This window comes from Desmodus rotundus, chromosome 6 (genome assembly GCF_022682495.2).
Source record: "Desmodus rotundus isolate HL8 chromosome 6, HLdesRot8A.1, whole genome shotgun sequence".
Classification (NCBI taxonomy): domain Eukaryota; kingdom Metazoa; phylum Chordata; class Mammalia; order Chiroptera; family Phyllostomidae; genus Desmodus; species Desmodus rotundus.
The window spans coordinates 10,165,685-10,191,991 of record NC_071392.1 but is presented as its reverse complement, the minus strand read 5'-3'; the positions used below and the strand labels follow the sequence as shown (position 1 = coordinate 10,191,991).

At 42.7% G+C, this 26,307-nt stretch overlaps 2 protein-coding genes across 2 annotated transcripts in view; both read right to left on the bottom strand.

Annotated features, from left to right (window-relative positions):
* The window catches only part of SCRN1 (secernin 1), a 53,702-nt gene extending 46,473 nt beyond the window's left edge, over positions 1-7,229 (bottom strand). Inside the window, exon 1 of the mRNA XM_053926903.2 lies at positions 6,780-7,229. The gene's annotated coding sequence lies outside the window, so the exon portion shown is untranslated. The remainder of the gene's footprint in view (positions 1-6,779) is intronic.
* A 5,655-nt stretch (positions 7,230-12,884) lies between these two features.
* Positions 12,885-24,580, bottom strand: FKBP14 (FKBP prolyl isomerase 14). Its single transcript, XM_024563040.3, has 4 exons — positions 24,214-24,580; positions 21,604-21,755; positions 18,426-18,553; positions 12,885-16,059 (listed from the first exon to the last, which is right to left on the bottom strand). Exons 1-4 carry the CDS (start codon positions 24,408-24,410, stop codon positions 15,901-15,903), a joined length of 636 nt encoding a protein of 211 aa, XP_024418808.2. The 5' UTR covers positions 24,411-24,580; the 3' UTR covers positions 12,885-15,900.
* Positions 24,581-26,307: the final 1,727 nt, after the last annotated feature.

The window sequence follows — 26,307 nt, the reverse complement described above, 5'->3', positions numbered from 1 at the left end:
CAGCAGCACTACTAACAATGGCCAAGTGTTGGAAACATCCCAAGTGCCCATCAGTAGATGAATGGATTAAAAAACTAGTACGTTTACCCAATGGAATACTACGCAGCAAAAAGAAAGAAGAAGGAATTCCTACCCTTTGAGACAGCACGGATGGAACTGGAGAGTATTACGCTAAATCAAATAGCCAGGCAGTGAAAGACAAATACCATATGATCTCACTTATAAGAGGAATCTAACAAACAAAATAAACTAAGGAGCGAAACAGAACCAGAGACATGGAAACAGGGAACAGACTGACAGCTGCCAGAGGAAAGGGGGAACAGGGGAATGGTGGAAAGAAGGGGAAGGGACTAGTCAAAGAACGTGTATGAATGACCCATGGACATGGACAACACTGTGGGGACGGACTGTGGGAGTCGGGGGGCCTGCACAGAGGAGGGCAAAGGGGGAAAAATTGGGACAACTGTAATAGAATAAACAAGAATAAATAAATAAATTGTCCTTCATTTAACATAGATGCAAGGAAAATCTTTTATCTCCCTTAAATAGAAAGTAAGAATTGGAACCAGAATAAAAGGAAAGTTAAATATCACTTCAAGTAGCCAAATATTTCTAAGTCAGTAAGACTGCTTGGAAATATCCTTTGGATCCTGATTGAAACGATCACAAACTGATGTGTTGTTTTGTTCCCCAAATACTGCAATCTCAGTGATTGGCAAGAAGAAATGAAAAGAAAGTCTATTTAAAAATTGCGAAACCAAAATTCCAGCTAATTAACCTTATGCAACTTTATCATAATAGACCACTACTGGTACATGTCCCTCCCCCCCCAAAGTATCATAAGAATCAAAAAATAAAACAAATTTATGATATGTAATTGGCTATCTATACATATCGTGGAGAGTTGAGAAATATATAGATACATGGGAATAAGCTGGGGTTATGAAGAGGTCACGCAAATTATACATGCTATCATTCAAATTATGTATATTATCTGGACTGAGGGTGCAAAAATATCTTAAGGAAATGCAAAAAAATTTTTAAGAGTAACAGTCTCTCTGGGTTGTAGAATCACAATATCTTGACCTCTATATATCTAGGCATTTTCAAATTTCCCACATGAAATATAGAATTTGTAATAATTTTTTTTAAAAAGGAAGAGTTACAACCACAATAATCTCTTATCCCCACTTACTGCTAATAAACACGGCCTTGCGCTGAGGCAGGCTCGGGTGTTGGGAGAACCCCAAAGCTTAGCCATGGCAAAATGAACTCATTTTACCTTTTGGACACATGTGACTCTGCCTCATTGTAAGATATGGTCACAATAAGAAATATGAATAAAGTGAAGTCTAATTTAATGATTCATGTGACAGCCTAATAGCTAAGGAAATGGAGAGTTTTCTATGCTCACATGGAAGGTTGTGTTCCAAAATCTCCATTTACTCATAGGATAAATTAGGGGGTAACTGATCACCTTGTAAATGTATTCTTCAAATCACTCCAGAATACATCTATAATGCAAAATATTCTCATATGAGTTCCCCAACTCTTCAATGTCAAAAAATTTTCATGGACACTCCCACATAACAGTCATTGCAGTTGGTTGGAAAAAATATGTAATGCGTACACACTATGAATTTAGTAACACTTTCACTGAATGTGCAGGTGCCAAGTAGCGATAGTCTTTGTACGTTTGAGAAATAGTCATACAGACAAGCATGGCTTATTGTTCAGTCCGCGTCCGTTCAACGTTGGGACACACGTGGATGCCAACAGCAGCTGCACAATCTCCACCACGCCCAGGGCTCTGTCCGTCACTGGCGCATTTCACATGTTACACCACATATAACAAAACCCTGGCTGCGTGTTATAGCTTTTGCAAGAGCTCTTTTATGGATTTTCAAATGAGGGAAACTATTCAACTTATAATTAGCTGTATACAACTATGCAACTACATATATATAGCTATGTACAGCTATTCAACTGTACATATAAAGCTGCAAACAGCTATTCAATCATATACACAGCTTTATAAAGCTATTCAAATATATGTACAACTGTATACAACAATTCAACTACATATATTTATGTACAACTATTCACCTATCTATACAACTATTCAACTATATGTGTATGTAAACATATATACAATTATTTAAAAATAAAGTGAGGGAAAGAGGAGAGATGAGCTGAATGGCCATTTCTCGTGATTACAACAGTTTTTTTTAATGCAGGAAAGAGTAGACAAACAGCACGAGCAGGATTCCCTTTTCACTCAAGCTGGCCAAATGAGGAAAATACAGTTGGATCAAGTTCATCGTAAGGAAGCGGTTTTCCAACACATGGCAGGTTGGAAGACAGCTTTTCATCCTTTGTAGCAATACGAAGAAAGAAAATGATTTGCATCACATTAATGAATTATGAATTTCAGGTGCAGTTCCTCTACTTACTAAGTTCTGTATCTGTAAAATATGGCCCTGCTGTCGACCATGTACTGTTATGGGGATTAAATGAGATAATAGTGCAAAGTATCAAAATAGGGAAACATTCAAAAAAGCTTTGTCCCCTTAACTTGTTCTTAAAGATCAGGGTTCTGGACGTGTCATGAAAACGGAGATACAGCAAGAAGATGTGTGAAACGGCAGGTGAGCGGTTAGCTGCCCACAGCATTCTCTGTGGGGAAGGTCTGGGGGCTACCAAGCAAGCCGCATCTAGGGTCCCTCTGTCCTCGCTTCCGACACTGCTGCCATCGCGCCCACCAATTTGGCAGGGTTGCTTTGAATTATGGCCTTCCTCTCCCTACCATCTGTTTTCCCTCCCGTCTAAAGAATGCATGGTCTATTCTCAGCTTTCCCCATTAATGCGATTTGATATGTGCCTGTTAACTCTGTAAGGTGGAATTCTAAAATAGCTTCCCATTCTTAAAATGGTGGCATACACTCTGTTCCTGTCAAAAAAAATTAGCTAAGCATTCGTTTCCTACAGAAGAAATAAAGTAGTGATAAGATCTTGCTGGTAACCAGAGGGTTACTTTATGTCTAGCAAAATGGACTTAAAAACTACTTTATAAGTGCCCATTTATGCCTCAGCCACTTGTTGTGTTACATTTTATTTTCTAAAGAAGCATTTACATATATATCTGAATATATTAGTATGTATATACATATATGTGTACATACACATTTTAAATCTCTAGCAAGCTCACATTATTGGACTTCTATTTTTATTTTTTTAAGCCTCACGCAAGGATATGTTTATTGATCTTAGAGATAAGAGGAAGGGGGTGAGAGAGACAAACATCGATGGGTGAGAAACATCAATTAGTTGCCCCCTGTTCGCACCCTGACCAGGGATCGAACCCGCAACACTTTTGTACAAGGAACAATGTTCCAACTAACTGAGTGCCTGGCCTGGGCTGGACTTTTAATTATTTTTAAAAATCTGATGACTTTAGTGCTTAGAAAGGACATTTTAACACATCTCATTTAATTCTCTCAGGTCACTGGGGCATTGCTAAATGCAATTTTAAAACACACTGAGGTTTTCCTTTGAGAGAAGCCAGCAGTATTCAGAAGGGCACATCGTTTTAATTAGGATTTTTGAGAAGTCTGCGGAATCGCACCAGCACGTGTTCTGAGCCCCTAAACACCTCCAAGCGCTTCGCTCAGCCCATGGAGAAATGGAGCTACAAACGCGTTTTCAAGGCCTTTATCATCTAGATTCTAGTGGCTGAGGTTGTTCTCAGGGCGTACTGACTGATTATGGCTGGACAAAGGGATCATGGGTGATTTTTAAAAAATAGCTTTGGCTTATCTGTATTTTTTACTGTCCGTCCAACAAACACAAATAACATGTTTATGTATTTTACAAACTAGTGATTTTTAATACCTTTGGCATATCGGGGGGATTTAAATGAATGAATCTTCACATTCATGCTCTAATGCAGTTTTTTTTTTAATGGTACATGTGGTACCAGCATCTGTCCTCACTTCCCCATATCCAGCCAGACCTAGCTTCTAACTGCTTCACCATCGCCCATTGTGCTCCCTGCTGCCTGCAACCAGCCCACTCTCCTTCTGCAGATCGCTGGGTTGGAGCTACGGAATACCCAGAAGGAGTTATTTCCCACATCCTCCCCACCTCTGCCAAAATACCAACCCATGCACAATTTCTAGTTTTGCTTTAGTAGATCCGGGGTCTCTGGTATGAGTCGGAGAACTCAAATTCAAATGACAGAAAAGACCTGTCTTCGGAGCTGCTTCAAAGTACTTTAAATTAGGCTTGTTATTTCCTTGTACTTAAAATTAGATACTACATCCAAAAGCTATTAAATGTCCAATTTTGGTTTCTTTCTTTTTTTTTTTTAATGGCCTATTGGTTCTCCACAAGCATCAGCCACTAATTTTTAACCAGAGAATGCATTTCTCACCTCAAAGATTATGACTAAAATAATGTTTTCAGAGTTTAAATATAGGAGCAGTTTAGTCACTGCAAAATGTGAAGAGGCACACGCAGCTTAAGAAGCTAAATTGCCTGAATTAGGAAACCTATAGACTTTTAAAATTCATGGTACAGTTTGTTTTCCGGTTGCTCTGCTTGCCACCCCCGTAATGACAGCTTTGCTCTTTTCCCCAGGCTTTCAAAGGTGGCATGTGGAACCCTGGCCTGGGGGAGTGACAACACCTGGATTTCAGTCTTCACCGCCAGTTGCCAACCAGCTACATGACCTTGGTTTGGGCTCGGTCCGTGCCCCCTGCTGGTTTGGGCTTCCCAGGCTGTAAAAGCTGGTTGACAACAGTGCTCTCTCTCACTGCTTCCAGCATTACCATTCCTGACCTTTGTGCTAATCTTCCTCCATCCCCTCATCCCCAAAACAAATGCATCTCCTCTGCCTAAGTGGGATGATGGGTGGCAGGACAGCAGTGAGATGGGGAAGAAAGGCTGTTTAAAAAAAAGAGAGAGAGAGAAATCCTAACAGGAGTCACCTTTCAAGAATCTCCCATCCCCTGGTGCCTTGGTGCTTGGTCACCGTGTTCAAGCGACTCCTGCCACAAAAACTGCTCTAAGAACCTGGTATTTATCATGTGCACTGTTCTCGGGTGATGCTGACATTCGAAACTCATCTCTCTCAAGAGCCAGTTGTTCTGTGAGTACAAAACAACACTGAAGTTATGCATCAAACAGACATCAGCAGCCACACAAATCCACTAGTGTAGTGGAACCTGGAGAAAATCAGATCAGAATCACAGAGAGTTTTTAATTAGGCCTTTGCACCAGCTTTTGATTACATTAGAGAAAATAAATAACAGCCCCCCAAACTTCCCACTTAACCCCTCCAGAGCCCTACAGTACCCTAAAATCTAGCCTGCTACAAAAATAACTCCCTACCATCCCCCCAGCCCCCGCCCAGGGCTGGCTGCAGTGCTGGCTGCAGGAGAGCCTTGCTTCCCGCCGCCCCCTCCCCCCCCCAATTCCCTCCCAGAGGCCTGAGTCAGGGGCAGCTCATGTTAGCCGTGGGCCGCGCTGCCTCTGGCTGGCCTGATTTTTCATGCTGCCATATTGAATTAACATAGGTTTTCTCAGGGTTGGATGCATCAGCTTTTCAGGCTTGGAACACAGTAGACGCACGCCCTACCGGGAAGCTTGCCACAGCCTAATTCCAGACACTTGCAAGACAGAGTGAAGCCGCAAATCCAGAAAGTGCATATTATTTAACAGAACCGTGACTCGGTTTTGAGTCGCAGCTCAAATGACAGCTTCCTTAGATGCACTTGGGTTTAGTGGACATTTTTAACCCTTATCGTCAGTTCTCTAAAGTTCAAGCGTTCCTCCTGCTTTGCAGATGACACTCATCTCAGTGTTGTCGCCAGTTAATCGACGCCTCGACAGACAGGAGAGGCGAGGACGCAAAAGCAAACTGAAGTGGATAATCGCCCAGAAATGCCTTAGTGTCTTTTACCAATAAGTGCCCCCTCCCCCCCACGTGCAATCGCGTGAATCTGCCCCGACATCCCTTCCTCCCAAGAATTGCTCCAGGCGTGGCTTGAGGACAAGTTGTGTCAAGTCCTGGCCAGTGTGGGGGAGAGAGAGCAACAGCCCGAGCGTCTGCCCTGCAGGAGAGGGAGTCCCGGTACCCTATTCGGGATCGCGCACAGGGTGGACTTGGGGACAGAGACCGGCCAGCGGCACCGGCCCCACCAGGCAGCCATGTTCCCGCGAGCCCACCCGCGCGGCAGGTGCGTTACCTCCGGGGAAGGTGCCAGGCCCGCTCCCGCGCCCCAGTGATCCCTGAACCCCGGGAGCGATCCAAGGGGTGGCGAGGGTGGGGGGCGCACAGGCACACACCCCAGCGGGGCAGCAACTTCGATATCAAGAATAGGAAACACAGGGAAAGCAGCCTGGGGAGTTTGATGAGAGTTAAAGGGAGATGGGGACAAGGATGGGGTTGGGGTGTGGACCGTTGGAGACAGGTTCCGACCAGGCTGCAGTCCTCGCGCCCAGGGTGGGGCGTCCCTCTTTTGCGCCCCCGCAGCCCATAAACCCCAGTCACTCCCAACCCCGGTTCGAGGCCACCAATCCCCTGTTCCCCCGGAGACCCTAGCCCGTCCCAGCTAGCACCGGCCAGGATTGGGCCCCGAGGAGCTCTACCCGCGGGTTCGGAGGGACAGCAGGAGGCGATGAGGCGCAGAAGACGGGGATGGCGGATGGGAGTGAAATCTGCGGGGAGAAGCGGCTGCCGAGGCCGTGCGCTCCGGGTCGTGCCCACCGAGGCTCACCTGCCAGGCGGCGGGCTCAGGGCGCGGCTCTGCGGTGCTGATGCTGCGGCCGCGGGCGCGACTACTGCAGCGACATCCGGGGCTGCAGCTGCAGGGGCGGAGGCGGCCGTCGGGCGCTTCCCCCTCCTCAGACTCCCGACGCTCGGGCCCGCCGCCCCCGCTCACAGTTGGCCCGGCTCACGTGACCGCGGGGTCCACCCCGCCTCCCCCCACCCGGGCCCGGGGCCGCGCAGCACCAGTCGTGCGGGGCCACCCGGGCTGCAGCGCCGCACTCGGCTTGGTGGGGCAGAGCGCCTGGCGGTAGGAGGAGTGGCCGACAGGGTGGATCTCGCAGCAAAAAGTGGCTCTTTGCTCGACTTTATTTCTTGGTCACCGCTGGGGTGGCAGCTGTCACTAAAGAGAAAACCAGGGCTTTAAGAAAGCCAGGTCCCGCTTTCTCCGGGCGCCTCTCCAGGACTCCGCCGTTCGGTTGCTACCCGCGGGCCTTGGTGCCTAAGTGATATTTCCCCTCGGAGAAACGAGTCCCGGACTTTGTTGACTCACATGTCCAAGCCTGTGCCACGTCAATATGCCAGACCCTATGCCCAGTACTTGGGCAATGGGCCCCAACGAGGTTAAGGATCTCACCCAAGGTCACATAAAAAGTGGCAAAGCCCAGATTCCATCCCTGGGTTAATAACACAGGTGACGAAGGTGTGCGTGTGTGCACGCACACGCTCGCTGGCATCAAGGTCATTGGTCCGGTCATGACCATCTATCTGTTAACAAAACACAGACTCTGCCTTTTATGAATTAATTAAAAAGACTATCCTGTAAAGAGAAAGTTCACAGGAAATCAAATGCAATACCACTCAGGCACATGAAAAGTTCTTCAAGCTCACTTACCTGCCAATACAAGGTAGCATTTTCCACCTGTCAGATAGGCCGAAATCAAAAAGTTGTATAACCTCCATGGAGGGCAATTTAACAAACACATAACAAATAACAAACACATATACAACCTTTGGAGGATTCCACTTCTGGAACTTATCCTGTAGGTACAACACAGGTGCGAAGTGGTATGAGTACAAGGTTATCCATTGCTACATGATTTGTGCTGGCAAAGACTGGAAGTGAACGTCCATCAAGAGGGACTATTCAGATAAATTACAGCACAATACAATGGAATGTTGTCCCGCTATTTAAAAAATGAGGAAGCTCTCAGTGAACTGACAGGAGAGATTTCCAACCTATACTAAAGCAGGGGAGGGAAGCCCTGTGCAAAAGATGGAGTGTGTTATCATTTGTGGGAATAAAAAGAATACACGTCTGTACTCTTATTTGCGAATGCATAGAATATCTTGGGAGGGATATATTAGAAACTAATAGTAGATGCCACCAGACTGGATGGAGGGAAGGAAAGGAGACTTTTTTGCCTGTCTTTTGAATGTTACGCTAATGATTGTGGTTTGCCACATGAGCGAATGGATAGTAGGAGAGGGCTGAAGGAATTGGGGCAGATAATTCTATAGAACAGAGCCTTGGTACCCATACTCTTGGAGCACAAAGGGACCTTATTGTGCATTTAATCCAACCAAGGGAACTGTAGCCCAGTGAGTTTAAATGGTATTAAATATTACTAGATGACTTGTTCTAGGATCTACTGAATTCAGAGTCTCTGAGGCTGGGGCCCGGAAACTTGCATTTTGTCACGCTATTAGTTTATTCTTTATATATATATATATGTTATTGATTATGCTATTACAGTTCTCCCATTTCCCTCCTTTTATTCCCCTCCGCCCTGCACACTGCCTCCCACCTGCATTCCCCCCCCCTTTAGTTCATGTCCATGGGCCGTACATATAAGTTCTTTGGCTTCTACATTTCCTATACTATTCGTAACCTCCCCCCCTCTATTTTCTACCTTTTATGCTACTTATTCTGTGTACCTTTATTCCACTCTCCCCCCCTCCCCAGCTGAAAACCCTCCATGTGATCTCCATTTCTGTGATTCTGTTCCTGCTCTAGTTGTTTGCTTAGTTTGTTTTTGTTTTTGTGGGTTTTTTAGATTCAGTTGTTAATAGTTATGAGTTTGTTGTCATTTTACTATTCATATTTTTTATCTTCTTCTTCTTAGATAAGTCCCTTTAACGTTTCATATAATAAGGGCTTGGTGATGATGAACTCCTTCAACTTGACCTTATCTGGGAAGCACTTTATCTGCCCTTTTATTTAAAATGAAAGCTTTGCTGAGTAGAATAATCTTGGATGTAGGTCCTTGCCTTTCATGACTTCGAATACTTCTTTCCAGCCCCTTCTTTCCTGCAAGGTTTCTTTTGAGAAAGCAGCTGATAGTCTAATGGGAACTCCCTTGTAGGTAACTGTCTCCTTTTCTCTTGCTGCTTTTAAGATTCTCTTTATCTTTATTCTTGGGTAATGTAATAACGATGTGCCTTGGTGTGTACTTCCTTGAGTCCAACTTCTTTGGGATTCTGAGCTTCCTGAACTTCCCAGAAGTCTATTTCCTTTGCCAGATTGGGGAAATTCTCCTTCATTATTTTTTCAAATAAGTTTTCAATTTCTTGCTCTTGCTCTTCTCCTTCTGGCACCCCTATGATTCAGATGTTGGAAGTTTAAAGGTGTCCCAGAGGTTCCTAAGCCTCTCCTCATTTTTTTGAATTCTTTTTTCTTCATTCTGTTCTGGTTGACTGTTTCTTTCTTCCTTCTGCTCCAAACTGTTGATTTGAGTCCCAGTTTCCTTCCCATCACTGTTGGTTCCCTGTACACTTTCCTTTATTTCACTTTTCATAGCCTTCATTTTTTCCTCTATTTAGTGACCATACTCAACCAATTCTGTGAGCATCCTGATTACCAGTGTTTTGAACTGTGCATCTAATAGGTTGGCTATCTCTTCATCACTTAGTTGTATTTTTTCTGGAGCTTTGATCTGTCCTTTCATTTGGGCTACTTTTTGTCCTTTTTTTCTTGGTGCGCCTGTTACAAAGTAATGGGTGGAGCCTTAGGTCTTCACCAAGGAGGGGCAACACACTCACTGTGTTGTGGCGCTGTCTGTGGGGGAAGGGTCCGAGAGGGAACAGTGCCCCCTGCTCAGCTCTCCACTGCTACCCACAAGAAAATTGGGCCCTTCTGGTGCTGATTCCCAGGTGGGTGGGTTTGTGTACGTTCTAGGACCCTGTGGGTCTCTCCAACAAACTCTCCTGTGAGGCTGGGAGTTTCTCCCACTGCCGCCTCACCCCCCACAGGTGTTTTCAATCAGAAGTTTGAGGCTTTATTTCCCCGCACTGGAACCCTGGGTTGCGTGGTCTGTCTCACTCCCCAGTTGTTCCTCCTGGTTTACCTGCACTCGAATGTGGGACTGCCTGCTCCGCCAGCTGCTGCCTTGCCCACCTGGTCTTCCAGTCACCGCCTTGCTGCTGTCCTCTCCACCCCAGCTGCCTGTCTCCACCCCTCCTACAGGTCTGGCTGAATGTTTTTTCTTCAACTCTTGGATTGTCAGACTTCCATACAGTTCAATGTTCTGTTAGTTCTCATTGTTTTTATTTTGAAATTTGTTGTTATCCTTCTTTTGGTTGTGCAAGAGGCACAGTGTGTCTACCTACGCCTCCATCTTGGCCAGAAGTCCCTAGTTGATTCTCTTGCACATTGAAGTCTGAGAGCCAGACCCAGTTTATGGGCACTCAGTAAGTCACTACTAGAAAACAAATCCAGTTCTATGCCTTCTTACTGCCATAATGTATCACTTTTCATGTAAACGATGATACCTGCACACCATGCTCCTCTATTGGTGGCAGCATGGAACACTGGCCCGGGAGCCTGCCAGGCTACCTGCTTGGCCTGAAACCTTTGAAGCCTAGTGACGTGTCTCTACACAACCACAGGGCTTCAGGGCCGGCAGCCAGGAACACGTGAAAATAGAGAGGCATCTGCTTTCCTCAAGAAGCTTGCGGAAGGCATGAAGAAGCTTGTTATATTATTATTATTAACATGTATTAAGCAGCAGCAATACACTTTGCCTCTGCTTTGTGTACAGGAGACAGACCGTGCTGCTATTGAAGCCTCACAAATAAGAGATAAGAGAAAGAACAGCCAAACAAACATAGAGAACATCAAGAAATATCAATAAGGATTTTAATCATTGATCTCTATCAATCACATGAAGTATAGGTGTGAGTAAATTACAAGGTTTCCGTGAGATACTTTGCAAGAGGAAAAAATCACCTAAAATAGCCTGCAATTATTACCTAGTCACTTATACTCCATCTAACCAGGTTCAGATATTTAAGAGCTAATAAATAAAAGTATACCAGATTTTCTGGTTTTTTCCACACAGAGAGGCAAAGATTTCTCTTTTTCCAGGAAAAAAGGGGATGGAGAATAGGGTGTGGTCATTTCAGCTTTTATGCATTGTCATGCAGAGATTCTCATAAAAACTCCCTCTAGTCACCTGTATCAGGGGAAAAGCACTATGGCAACATTGCTGGGTTTATTTACAAGCACTAATATGAAGATAAACTTAATGAGGAAACCATAAAGTTTTCGACCCTGACAGGTCTAAAAATTCCAGAACTGTATTTCTTCACACATCCCCCTAATTTGGATTAGATTAAGTACTTTCATAAATTTCTAGTTAATTCTTTTTTTATTTTTATTAAGGTATAATTAACATATTAGTTTCAGGTATACAACATAGTGATTCGATATTTGTATATATTACCAAATGATCATCACAGTAAGTCTAATTAAACATCCATTACCTCATTTTGCTTTTTTCCCATCACTCCCACCCACCCCACCCATCCACACCTCCCACCCTTGATCCTACCCCCCTTTGGCTTTGTCCATGTGTCCTTTATACATGTTCCTTGATGACCCTTACCCCCTTTTCCCCTCCCACCTCCCCTCTGGTCAGGGTCATTGTGTTTATTTCAATGATTCTGGTTATATTTTGTTTGCTTGTTTGTTTTGTTGATCAGGTCCCACTTAAAGGTGAGATCATATGGTATTTGTTTTTCACCACCTGGCTTATTTCACTTAGCATAATGTTCTCCAGTTCCATCCATGCTGCCACAAAGGGTGGAGCTCCTTCTTTCTCTCTGCTACATAGTATTCTATTGTGTAAATGAACCACAGTGTTTTGATCCACTCATTTACTGATGGGCACTTAGGTTGCTTCCAGCACTTGGCTATTGTAAATTGTGCTGCTATGAACATTGGGGTGCATAGGTTCTTTTGGATAGGTGTTTCAGGATTTCTAGGGTATAATCCCAGCAGTGGAATTGCTGGGTCAAAAGGCAGTCCTGTTCATAGTTTTCTGAGGAAATTCCATACTGTTTTCCACAGTGGCTGCACCAGTCTGCATTCCCACCAACAGTGCAATAGGGTTCCCTTTTCTCCACAACCTCACCAGCACTTGTTTGTTGATTTGCTTATGATGGCCATTCTGACAGGTGTGAAGTGGTATCTCAGTGTGGTTTTAATTTGCATCTCTGTGATGGCTAGTGATGCTGAGCATCTTTTCATGTCTCTGGGCCCTCTGTCCTCCTTGGAGCAGTGTCTGTTCAGGTCCTTTGCCCATTTTTTAAATTGGGTTGTTTGTATTCCTGGAGTGGAGCCATGTGAGTTCTTTATATATTTTGGAGATCAAACCCTTGTCTGAGGTATCTTTTGCAAATATATTTTCCCATATGGTTGGTTCCCTTTTCATTTTGCTGATGTTTTCTTTAGCCGTGCAGAAGCTTTTTATTTTGTTGAAGTCCCATTTGTTTACTCTTTTCTTTATGTCCTTTGCCCTAGGGGACATATCAGTGAAAATTTTGCTGTGTGGAATATCTGAGATATTCCTGACTATGTTCTCCTCTAGGACTTAAATTATAAGTGAAACAACATCACCCTAAAGTTAACTACAGGTTTTTGGAGGGGAAATCATGTACTAGAGAGAGTATTTCAATAACTATAGTGTAGAAAACATTGTATACATGTGGTATGTAGTTTACATGCAGTATATAGGACACCACATATGTACACACACACGAATATGCACATGCATACACATATATAATCTTTGGAAAAAAGAAAACTATTATTTTCTCCAAAATCTCTTGACCGTTTATTCTTCTAAAGGAGTGGGCTCTAAGTAATTCTGAAAAAATAACATAGAAGAATCATTTGGAAAAGCCAGGGGATTCTTTTTCTCTCCTAGTAGGGTTATTAATACAATGATACTTCACATTTTTAACAAAAAGGTGAGAAATGTATTTTTCCTGTAACATTGCACCAAGTTCTTTTTTCGCCTCTTGCAATTTCCAGACGACACTGAGAAGTCACCCATGCACTCAGTTCAGTGAGGAGAGCCAGCATGCTGGTATCTAAGTAGCCTTACAGAGGCAAGCAATATCCTGTATCATGGATAAGAGGAATAAAACTTCATTTCCACAAGGAAAGTTTCAAGTACCTAACTACCCACCAGAAAGAGAAATCATTTTCTTGTTTTTACAGCACCCCAGCATTTCGTTTAATTACATAAGGTACTTTATAGCACTAATTTACTCAGTGGGCATTAATTGTCGTAATACCCACTCGTGACTCATGATAAAATCCCACACCAAAACAAGAGTGGTAACTACCATGAAAACACAAACAAAAAGCCCGCACACACTTTCTCCAGTACCCAAAATTCACTATTAACTATTGCCCTCAATGCAGAAGGTTTAATGCTTATTTATTTCAAGACACTTTAAACCAAATCACAGCTTTCCTTACAAATGTATCTGAACAGATACATCAGGCACATTCAAAATGTCATTTTATGCACCCCCCACCCCCGCAAACTACCCATCCATCTTCTTCACTTGGTTTTGATATAAAACCTAGGAAACCAGTTAAGAAAATCAATAAAGGGCAGAAGAAATCGGTGAAGAATTTTCACGAAACCCATTATTTCCCAAATAAACTTTATTTTGAAAAGAATACCGTAACACAGCACTATAAATTTAGATGGCACACCTGGCAGAATTAATGAGTCAGAGTGTGTGCAAGCACAGTCACGGCTTGTGTCTGATTGTCCCCACACATGAAAAGGTGCAAAGAGACAACCAACCCACAAAGACGCGAACTTCAAGGCCGCCATCGCCACGGACATGTTTCCATTTCACACTTGCGTCTCAATGTTTTGTGGGAACTGATACAGAGTCACCCGAGATAAAGAAAGGTGCCACCTGAATGACCAAAATTCTTTTGACTTTCCTTGCTCTGCCATAGAGAGCATGGTCAGTAATGTTTCTACAAAGTAGCACCACGTGACAAGCTACTTCCTCCCTTTCCCCTCCTCACGCCTCATGAGGCTTTCTGGAGTGTGACTTCCACCTCCTCCAGGTGGAGGAAAATGGCAGTGATTTTAGGGGTTTTCTAGCTATACCTGATTTAATCAGAGAAAGGTGTTAGCGAGGAAAATATATAACCACTGGAAGTCTATCTATGATATGAGTTGTTCGTGATTCTTTAAAGAAAAAACAAAAAAATCTAAAGCTAAACAGGAATGAAAAGACTAAGATACACACCAGGAACTTCATGCCCCAGAAGGGTTTTAGTAAGGCAGTTCATTGCTGACCCCAAGATTATTCAACACAACCAGAGCCGTGTCTGGATCAAGGGGAGCATTCTAAGGCCCCAGAAATAGCCAGTAAAACATCTTTGAAGGATGAGGACCCAAAGACAAAAAACAGAGAAAAGCAAATTGAAGAGAAAATTAGAGCCAGTGAATACAATTTTTACTTTTCAGTAGTAAAGGGTAGTAGACAGATAAGGAACTTGGGGAGTGCAATATGGTTCAGCAAGTTACTTGTTGGCCTTAGTCACAACTAGCGACCTCTTTGAATGACAATTTCCTCATCTACAAAATAGGCACATTAGGATCCATCGGCTTTTTTTCATGGGCTTCAGATCGATGAGAATTAAAGTCAATGATATATTTGTGATCACTTTGTAAAGGACAAAAGACAATTCTTAGTAAATGGGGATTTGGATACTTTTTTTAAAGTTATTAAGGATAAAAGCCAGTTAAAGAAAACATAGTAAAATCATCAAATTTTTGACCCAGGATAGACCTTATTTGATAGCAGCTGCCGTGGGTCTTGCCTTTTTTCTCATGGGGCAATAAGAGAAAAATTTTGATTGGCTAACTAATCATGACACAGTGTTGTTATAGGATAACACACGAGTTACTGTTAATTAAAAACCAGGAAGGGCGATCTGTTAGCCTTAAAAAGTAAGCACTGACTGAATACAACTTTCTACCTCAACTACAATATTTTCACACATTTTATTAAGGAACAAACATAAATAATTCATTCTATTTACCATGAAAAGTCTGTAGCAATCAGGAACCAAACCTCCTACAGGGTGGGGCAACAGTGGGTTTACAGTTGTGAGTACGTGAAACACAGAGATTATTCTTGTGTTATTACTTGTTAGTTATTGTATTATTTTCCACACGAACAACTGTCAACCTGCTCCTGCCACACCCTGGACAGCTTCAGTCCCAGGCAGGACGTTCAATGTGTGCAGAGTTGTAAGTTGTTAACTTTAGCATCACACACTCCTCTGTAAAGCAGTTAACAAGTAGAGTTCAACAGCCATTTTCCTGTTTGTCCGAGCAGAAAGTCAAAGGCAGGAACAGACACACTGTTTCACTGGGACATGGAAACAGCAGGCTTTGGGCTACTGCAGAAGGCTTTGCAAATGTCAGTATCTAGCTTGGAGGAAACAAGGGAAGCAGAAACCGAGGGTACTGATTTACCCTACACTTGCACTTATGTTGGGCATGGTCCCAGTTGTAATATTTTAAAATTACAAGTAGGCCATAAGACTTCATATGTGAAAGTAGAAAATGGTCCAGAATTCTTCTTAGTCAAAGACAAGTACATTTTTTTCTTCACAATAACTTACCAGAAAGAAATGGGTATTTAGAAATCCAAGGGGTTCTTTAAATAACATTCAGAAAAATACATAAAAATAACAAAAAACGAAGAACAGAACAAAACAATGATAAAAAAAGAAGACTTTCTTTAAAGACGGTTGGCCTCTCTTTAAGGATGGATGCTATATAAAATAAGCAGACATATCTCTATAACTCATCATGTTTATATGTGAATTCTCTGGCAGATATAAATCCATCTTTGTCTTCATCTTCTTTGTCAAAAATATCCTCCACCAACACGTCATGATGACTGTCATTCACCACCGCGCCGTGCTTTTCAAACTCCTTCTTTAAATACACTTTAACCTACAAAGTAACAGGTCGCATTAATCATTCTGATTCACAAGATGCCCATATTGAGTCAATCAACATCACAGACTGGACTGGTAGCTCATTGAATGATACATAACAACTACGGAACAGTGACTTATGGTACATTTCTAATGATAGGAAAAGAATTACAAATACTTTTTGCCCCTAAAACCTCTTGCTATATCGCTCCATAGAGACACAGAACATTGCTCAGTGGCAATGACCCAGCTTCCAGCTGAAAAACGCCCAATTCAAGCCCACTACCCATTCTCGAGCTGAGTCTAAATAAAGCCAAGCACTTGAAAGGCTGCCATCTTTCAGTGCATTCCTAACAAAGGTCAGAATTCCAGACATTTGTCTTAAATCAGGTTACATGGTGGCATTTTTAATTTAAGTAAGTGTCTGGGAATAGTACATGCCGGGGACCTGGCTATGACCATGTCCCATGACCTACCTTCCAATCTCAGAAATTACGGCAAAACCCAGCCTGAGGAGCGGGGCTTAGACTAAAAGCCCCACTGCCGTTCAGGTATTTAAAGATAGAACGAAATACTGTTCCCAGTTAAACACTAGGTTCACCGTAATGGAATACAACCTGCATTTTAATTTTTAATCATATTCCTATTATTCCTCTTGTTAGATCAGCAATTCAAATCCTCTTGCCTCCTCCTACAACCAACATGCAATCATATAGTATATATTTATTTTTAAGATTAAGGTGATTTAATGAAGTTGTAGGTCTGCCCTGGCCGGGTTGCTCAGGGGGTGAGTTAGAGTGTTGTTTCCATACACCATGGGGGGTGCATGCAATACCCCCGGCAGGGCACACACAGGAAGAAACAAATGAACCCATAAATAAGTGGAACGACAAACTGATGTTTCTTTCTTTCTATTCCCCTTCCTCTCTCCCTGCAAAATATATTAGTAACTCAAAATTTAAATGAAAAAAAAAAGATGATGAAATTCTATAAATTAATGTAAAATGTATCTCCAGGGTGTATTGTGTGAATAAAGCAAGATGCTGAGTATTATGTATAATATACTAGTTTTTGTGTAAGAAAGGGGGAAATCGAGCATGTATTTGTGTTTGGTGGACTCTGCATAAAGAAATACTAGAAGGATGCATTATAAACTAATAAAACGATACAAAAAGGGGTGGATCACACAGTAAAAGATGTGGATGGGAGAAAGGCTTCTTGATAAACATCTTTTTAATTGGATTGATCTTTTGAACCATGTGAATAGGTTGTATATTCAGTATTTTTTGATTAAAGGAAATTAAAAATTTATCTTGGGTCAAAAAATGCCCTGTGACCGGTAACCGTATGAGGTGTTATAAATGTAGCAGCTGTGGATTGTGCCCCAGTGGTTCCTAACAACGTAGCCTGTTTAAGACTTAATCATTGGCTGGCCATTAAATCAAATTGATCAAAGCATAAAAATGGACTTGACTTCTGATCACCCAAGCCATAAAGGAAAGCATAGGTAGATTCAAAAAAAGGGGGGGTGGATAAATATCTGCCTTTACTTCTTCCCGCATAGCAGCGAGACTAAGGCAGGCGTGTGCAGCCGTGGCTGGGAAAGCCTAAATAAATGAAAGGACGAAGACTTCTTCCTTTTCCCTACTCAAACACCAGGACTTTGAGGGGGCTGCAAAAGGTCTCCTGCCCTGGAAAACCCCGGGTGCTAACCTGAACAAAACGGAGCACGTGAGTTCCTTGCTGCTGATTGTTAGGAAATCACTACAAAATGCATTTAACATCCAGTCTACAGGTTTAAACAAAAACTGTCCACAGGAGATATTTCTCAGGACATCTTATGTTTCTGATACAGGAACTCCAAAATGGGAACACTTTCAAAAATTCAGCGCAGTCCTGACCAGTGCGGCTCAGTTGTTTGGCATCATCTTACAAAGCAAAGGTTGCCGGTTCGATTCCTGGTCAGGGCACATGCTGGATTTCGGGTTCGGTCCTCAGATGGGGCACATATGAGAGGCAACCGATCGGTGTTTCTCTCACATCAGTGTTTCTCCCCCTCTCTTCCCCTCCCTCTAAAAACAAATAAGTAAAATCTTAAAAAAAAAACAAACCCTCAGGGCAAGGGCAGGATACGGTCAACCTTAAACATTAGGGAGAAAAAAAAAAAGCGAAAGAATAAATGGTGCGTTTTTAAGTCTCAATACAGTTCTCTCCAAAACAATGATTTCCTATGAAAAAGCCCATTTTCATACCATAGGCATTTTAAGAAGATTTAGAAATAACATTTTATTCAAATTAAAAATAAATTTGCTTGAAAAACACGTTTCTTGAAAAGTGAGCTGAAAGAAGGGAAGAGAGAAAGAGCAGGGGAAGAGCGGTCACCTCGTCCTTGGAGAGTTTCCAGTCGTCATTAAGATCCATTTCCTGGAAGGACTCGTGGGATCTCGGTCCGTTTCGGATCTCCAGGAGATGGATGTGGAATATCAGTGTACTCTCGGGGGGAATGTTACCTAACATGAAGAGCGAAGGGGCACCGTTTATCAACAGGTCCCAAAGTTTGGATGATAGAAAATTTACGGGACTGGACAAAGTATTCTTTTAATTGAACTAAATGAAGAGCCCTCCTAAGATTATCACGTGCAATGGAAATTGCTAACAATCATATTTTACTCAAACAATAGAAGAAAGGAGGAATAATCCAAACTCATAGATCAAAAGCAGTCTGTTCTTATTTTTGCGATTAAACAATTGTTTCACACACAAACACACAAGCCCAATGGCCTGGGTAGTACAATTTCAAACATAATTAAGTCAAGAATGACTCGAAGCGCTTTAGATATCTCAGAGTTATTAAGGTGGTTTACGAACTTGGGTCAGAAAGTCTTGACCTAGACACATGGAAACACTGCCACTGCCACCCCTGGAGGCAGCTGACAGCGCAGCGAGCTCTGCTATCACTTTGTCTGGGACTGCAGCTCACTTCTGCCCACCTCTAGGCCTCAGTTTCCCAATCTCTAAAATACTCATGGCAATAACGCCCACCTCCAGAGTCTGTTGGGAAGATGAAGGAAGGTAAGTCCATGCAAAGCACTTAGCATTGTGCTTGATAAATAGAAAGCTCTCAATATATGTTACTAACATAAAATTCTCTTGTAGGCTTTAAGAACAATTCAGAAAGGATTAACAATTCCAGAAAGTTGGAAAGTGCCCCCTCTGATACAGGACATGATACATAAGTGAAAGAACTTTCAGGAAAGGGGACAAATTAAAACACATTCCTGAGAAGGGAGATAAAAATCTTTAGAAGGAAAAAGAGCATTTTCAAAGCCCCGCAGACCTTTAAAAAAATTTTTTTTCTGGCAAGTATAGACAATTTTTTACCTGTCTCCTTATAACTATATTTGACGTACAGCTCTAGGTAAAATCACAAGCATTTCTTAGTCTCCCCATCCCACAGAGTTCCATGAAAGGGCTCTTGCAAGGGCCGAAGAGAACAAAACTTACGCTGCGTGCTGTGGCTCTGCCATTCCAGACCTAGACAGAGAAGGGGCATGCACGAGGTCCTCGAGAAAACTGGTGTCTTTCCAGAGGTGGCATGCAAACGAGGTGCTACAGGACTACAAAGTGAGTGTTAAATATTAGCAGGATTAGTTTCACAATGGTCGGTTTGAAGGAAATGGCTTAGCTTTAGATCTCTACTGGTTATAAAGTAAAATGCAGTTCCGAGGAGGATGGAGAAAGAGTGACAGACTAATACTGTATAAGTTTAAATACTAAAGGTGAGACAATAAAGACACAGGAAGGTGAAAGGATGCATTTGAACATCAGAGAACATCTTCTACATACTTGATTCTCTTAAGAGGATTGTCATTAAAATAAGGAGTGAATTTGGTTAGTAAATCCCATTCTACACATAAGATTTATATAGCAAGTCCAAGTTCCATTTTAGAATACACAGCACTTCATGTATGACACCTATTTTCTTCCTAGGAAACTGGGACTAGGGCTCCCACTTTGTAAATGGTTTAGACCTAGGGATGCTGTGAGGTCCATCTTCCTAGAGCAGCAGAGCGCTCCTTCGTGTGGTTCTAACGACTACTGAGAACTTGTTTCTCTTCATCATGTAGGTGTGCCCACTGCAGAGGTTCTGGAAGCGATGGAACCAGAAATAAAAACAATTCTCAGCCCCATTGTTACCATTCTTATTTATTTCTTTGTGATTCACTCTGTATGTGTATCACTTTTTTCTAATACTATCATAATATAATCTATACTTTTTCTACTTTTTAGTGTTATTTTCTACTTTTATATATGATATTATAGCATACATACTTTGGATATAATTATTTAAATCTTTGAAATGCCATTTTTAAGTAACTTGGCCATATTTTATCTTGCTAAACCCTTCTCATTATACACTTAAGTTGGTTCCAATTTTTTTCTTTCTTTTTGCCATTAGAAACAACACAGTAATGGACACCTCTATTCACAAAACTTTCTTCTGATACCTGATTACTCCTTTAGGTTAGATTACGATGAAGGCATCATAGGATACATGCACACCCTACGCTTCTGGCCTCTGGGAAATAGCCCCTCAGGAAGCGGCCCAGGCTCCCACTCAGACAGCAGGTAAACACACCTGCCCTGGAGCAAACAGCGCCTGGGATCCCGGGACCAGCTACCCCGCCTGCTCCTGTGCTCCTAAACCAGGGTGCGAAGCTCATTTTCCCCGGGGGCCACACCAGCCCTCAAAGGGTGGAATGTAATTTTAGGACTGTATTTCAACTCCTTAAAGAGAAGGAGTAGTTACATTTATACAGTTCTGAAATTACATTCCACCCTTTGAAGGCAACCATGAGGCTGATGTGGCCCCCGGGGGAAAATGAGTTTGACACCCGTGTCCTAAACTCATTTCAAGTCACTCCATTATTGTTTCACGTTAAATTACCAAAAACTTTATAAGTTTTGTTGCAGAAACTTCAGTGGAGTGTCACACAGCTCACACCCAACGCTGCAGGTAATGCCTTAGCTATCTACATTTCAAAACCGCAACTCTTCAAAGTGCTGGAGTAATCTCTCCTGGCATTGTGAAAATAAACGGGAGAGTTTCAGCAGGGGAGGACGAGAAAGTTCCGGAGGTGGAGAGCAGCGATGTTCGCACAACAATGTGAATGGACTTAATCCCACTGAACGGCACACTTAAAATTGCTTAAATGGTAAATGGTATGTTATGCATACTGTCTCTCTCTCGCTCTCTCTCTCTCTCACACACACACACACACACACATACACACAGAAAAGAAGCCATCATATTGGTGAACAATGTTAATAATGGAGTTGAAGTTTCCAGGATCTTTCTCATTGTAAGCTCAGTACACCATTTAGATATTATGGCTTTAATTAGCCATTTCAAATGACAATCAAGACATAACTATATTTTCCAAAGAAATACAAGTCCTGAATTTACTTCTAGGGGGGAAAATGCACAGTAGGCACACTAACCGCTGCTGCTCACTTAGAAAAGAACACTAGTGCTATAGAAAACTGTAGAAGTCATTACCTTTCCCTTCTTTCCCATAGCCCAGGGCGGGAGGGATGACTAGCTTCCTCTTCTCTCCCACACACATGCCCTGCAGGCCCTGGTCCCAACCTTTGAGCGCCTCCAGGATGCCCAGGGTAAACCAAATGGGCTGACCATTGTTATGTTTGTGACTACAATAGAAAGAAAACACATTAGTACATTTTAGTAACTTTTTTTTAAATTGCCGTGGTGCATTTTTTCCCTACCTATAGTGGTTGAATTTGGAAATGAACAAAAACAGCTACACACACACAAAAAAACAAATCAACTTTATAGTATAATTCAATTCACTGTCCGTATTTCTTGACGCAAATTTCAAACTGTTGACTCAGCTAGAGGAGTGCAAAGGACATAATAATAAAACCAATCAACAATTATTTGAGCATTTACCGTGTACCAGGTATTACCCCAAATATTTTGCCTCTTTTAACTCTAACAATGATCATATGAGGTAAGTGCCATTATTCCCTATTGTATAGATGAGGAAACTGAGGTTAAGTGTGCTAGTATTTGACCTAACTACAAAGTTCAAGGTCTTAACCCTAAAGTGATGCTCTCCCAGGAAGGCTACTGGGCACAGAAGAGAGAGAAAAATAGTTACAATTGGGTGAGTTTTGGAAGGAGGATGAGAAATTAAAAAGAATTTAAGACCCACACACGTAGCCATACCCACGTGGATGCTGTGAGAGTCAGGAGCATGGTGTCTTCTGGCCTATCTACAAACTCCCTCACATACAGCCTGCCGATGGCTTTGCTGGCGGGAAAGCCTGCTCTTCCGCCCTTTATCCCCACTCAGACCCTTGCCCCCTTCTCTCTGCAGGGGTCTACTGTGGGGTTATGCAGGAAAGCCTGGAGGGGTGGCCCCTCAAGGACTGAAGAAGAAGAGAATAGTCAGGGTATCCTGGCTCAAGAGTTGAAGGGAGGCCAGCCCAAGAAAACCCACCTGTGGAGCTGCTGGAGGCCTTGAGGGCCAGGTAGTGTCTGAGGCTCAGCTAGCTCCCTCCTGGTACAACACAGGAAGTGCTCTAGACAAGAGTATCTGGTAGGTAAGAAGGGAAACCAGTCTACTAGGCTTCATGGGTACCACAGTCACTCAGTCCAGGTGAAGGCCATTACTTCCTTTTCCCTTAATTTCTCCCCATGATCAAAGTAACAAAATGCCAACTGTAGAAAATCTTGGAAGGGTTGAAAAAATAAAAAGGAAAGAAACAATCTACCACCGAGCACTGACTATAGTGTTAGCACATTTCTTGTCACGAACTAAAGGATTTAAACCTTTATTTATTTACCTCGTAGGCCATGGGTCTAGAAATGGCAAGCATTCTTTATAAAATGACCACTTCATGGTTCTTCTCCGTGATTCTCAGGGTAGGCGGTTCCTGACCATTTACATGGAGGCTGCATGACAACAGTCCCCTCGTCAATTACTGGGCTTTAGTAGCAAACTGTTAGATAATGTCCCATGACTAACCTCACAGTCCACATGGGTTTTTGGGTCCGTGTCCTGAAAGTAAGCAGTCGATCTAAAACAGATCAAACTGAAAATAAGAATATAATTGGAAATTTAAAATGCAAATCACGATTACTCTTTGACATCCACTGTGGCAATGACCTTGACAACAGGAAGACAGGGTTACTGAGAATTCTATGGCAAGACGTCATTTTGAAACCTTTTGTAACAGAGCTCAGAAAAGAGAGCCAATCACTTCTCCGAAATCTTGCATCAGGACAGATCTGAATGCCCAGGTTTGACAGATGGATAGATAAATGAATGGACCGTGATGGAGAGAAGCCAAAGTTTTCAAATCCCCCTAGTATCAAGCACAGAGCCTAACATAAAGGAATGTTCAAAACAATACTTTTGGAATGCAATAAGTACAACCAATGCCTGATTGGAAATCATTACACTTGTAAAACTTTCGTATGTTGCAATTTGTTTACAGAACAGAAATAATGATAGTGTAACCACCTGAAAACCCTCCACTGTAGGCAAAGGATGAACCATCCATAACCACACCCATACCCATCAACTAAGTCTTTGAATTTCTAAAAAGAGACAAATGATGACATAAACCACTGTCCCCTGCCATGTCGTGTCAGAACAAAAGTTAAACAGGTCAAGGAATTAGCATTAACATATCCTACAACAGGCAAATAAACGATTGTGTAAGTTGCTCTGAAAAGTTTTAAGGCAATTTCACTGACACCAAATTAAAAATGGAACTCAGTCATTTTCCCTCAGGAATGGAGTTTGAGAATGAGAATTCCTTTAAGTTTTTTAAAATTTATCGTTTTATTATACCTCCAAATATTCTGCAGTATTTCAAAGATTCTAGGTCTAATGTTTACAATAAAAAATGAACAGCTTTATCTTAACTACATGTTTCCAATAAGACCTTCAAAAGTCTCCTTATATAAGATCGGTTTCAAACAATTTCCTTTCCCCAAAGAAGAAAATAAGATATTTCAAGTTTTGTTTTGTTTTGTTTTAAGAGTGGTAAAACTTGGTACACGCTGCCTTTCCTGCCGTTAAGCTGGCATTGATGGGTGGGTTCTTCATTGTTTTACCTGCGGGGTATAATTACTTACGTGGAGTGAAATAAAGAACCATCCTTTTCTAAATAGCCTTCATAGTGGACCAACATCAAATCCCCTCCTTTGGTCTTGCGATGGCAGATGAAGGGCTTCTGGATCACTTCAATCTTCACTTCTGGTTCAGGGATCAGAGCCCCGCTCAAAGAAGTGACTAACAGCGTCAGGATGGAGTTCCACAAGAAAAGCATCATGTTGCTGGAGCAGGAAAGAAGTTCCTACAAAAACAGAGAAAGGACCCCGGACCTCAAAGGGTTAAGAATGTAGTTGATGACTTAAGGACAACGGCCTCTGGCAAGTTCATGACTCCCTTCCTAGCAGACGTGGCAGGTTTACTATCTGCAACTTTCCCACGCACTGCCAACTCGCCTCTGAAGAGTTAAACCCAAATCCCGGGCCGGAATAGCGTTTACAGCGTGTACGGTCTCCCATTGGCTTTCAGTGCTGTCCCTCAGGCGCCTCTCAAGCCAATGATGCCGCAGGAATGTAATTTACGATCCGCCCGACCAGGAGTGGGCCAGCGGGCGAACCACCTGGAGTGGTCCTAGAGTCCAGCGGATTAAAGAATTCCACAACTTGGAATTTTGGGAGGGGTGGGGCACGAAGCTAACCGGAAACTCCAGGGCAGATTTACCCGTGTAAGACCGGCACTGAGCGTGGTGAGAGGAGTCCTGGGGCCTTGTGAAAACGGTAGAGGTTTCCAGAAGTATTTATTCTCGCCAAGGTGAGAAGCCCCAGGATTCTACAGTCTAACACCCCTGCTATTGCTTATTATTTAATTTACGGTATAAACAGTGAACACGTACAGTGCTCTGGGGTTCACGAAACGCGTTCCTGGGAGTGACCCTTACTCCACTGCCAGTAGGGCAAGTTCTTGTATCCCATATAAAAAATAATAAGTATACTTAAACTAGGAGAGATTAAGTGTCCTGCTTAAGGTTATTCGGCCCCAAAGCAGTTGAGCTCCGCCTTCAAATCAGGTCTTCTGATGCATTATACAATACCGCATAGTTACAGCCACTAGTAATTTATCACTTAGGACTTAGGTGTTCTTAATCCAGAATGTGTATAATAGCTTCCATCGAGGATAAGCGCGTGCACATCTCCGCTTTAAAGAAGTTAGATGTAAAGTAACCGCAATTATAAGTTACCCAGGCTCATCTTAATTAGTTTTACATTTTTCCACCTAATTTCAAAAGCAATACAGATGTTCATTGTAGTCCACTCGGAAGAAATTGGAAAACACTAAAGGAGGGTTTCCAGTTAGAACACAGGAGCTGAATTAAATTTAAATTTCAGATAAACAACGAATTGTTCTGTATTTTTATTTGCTAAATAGGTCACTAAAGAAAAAAAAACGCCAACGACGCAAATAATCCTAACATTTTGGCGCATGCTTCTGTGACATATGCTTAAAATAATTTAGAACACACTGTGCACTTTGTTCCGAAACCTCCTCTTTCTACCCAATTTATAGTTATTTTCCCTGCTCACTTAACCTTAGGACAGAACTTTCTCACTTTCATATGCATAGAAATCCCCTGGGGATCTTGTTAAAATGCAGATTTCGATTCCAGAGATTTGGGCTAGAGGCGAGATTTTGCAATTCTGACAAACAAGCTCCTAGGTGATGCCAGTGCTGCTGTCCCCGGACCACATTTCCAGAAGCCAGGCCTTAGAATTTCTACAACAGTCATTTACACTGGCCACACAGCATTCCGTGGTGAAATTCCCATCATCTCCCTAAGCCCTATTGTTGGATACCTGGAGTGAGTGGGATCAGTTGGGCAGCCTTGAAATCTCCTGGGAACTAGAAACCAGGGGCCACCCTAAGGGGCCATGTTAACCCCCGATCAGTGGGGGGGTGGGACCCGACCCATCCACGGCACCATTTACACTTGTCCCACCGGCTTTCCTCCTCCATTTTCACCCAAAGCTTTCTTGCAAGCCAGCCGACCAGGACTCAATTTCCCTGCGGGCCTCCTGGCTCCTTCAGCCCCGCCCTCGTTGTAGCAGCCAAACCCCGGAGTGGATTTTAGGAACGGATACGTGAACGGTGCAGTGGGCATGCGCGAGTGGGCCGTGGGCCCG

What these genes read in the sequence shown, in the direction of transcription:
- FKBP14 (XM_024563040.3), bottom strand. Translation starts at nt 24,410, where the DNA reads ATGATGCTTTTCTTGTGGAACTCCATCCTGACGCTGTTAGTCACTTCT. An exon ending in GGTTCTTTATTTCACTCCAC is followed by an intron (nt 21,756 to 24,213) that starts GTAAGTAATTAT and finishes TTTCTATTGTAG; the next exon opens with TCACAAACATAACAATGGTC. An exon ending in GGAAACTCTCCAAGGACGAG is followed by an intron (nt 16,060 to 18,425) that starts GTGACCGCTCTT and finishes GTTACTTTGTAG; the next exon opens with GTTAAAGTGTATTTAAAGAA.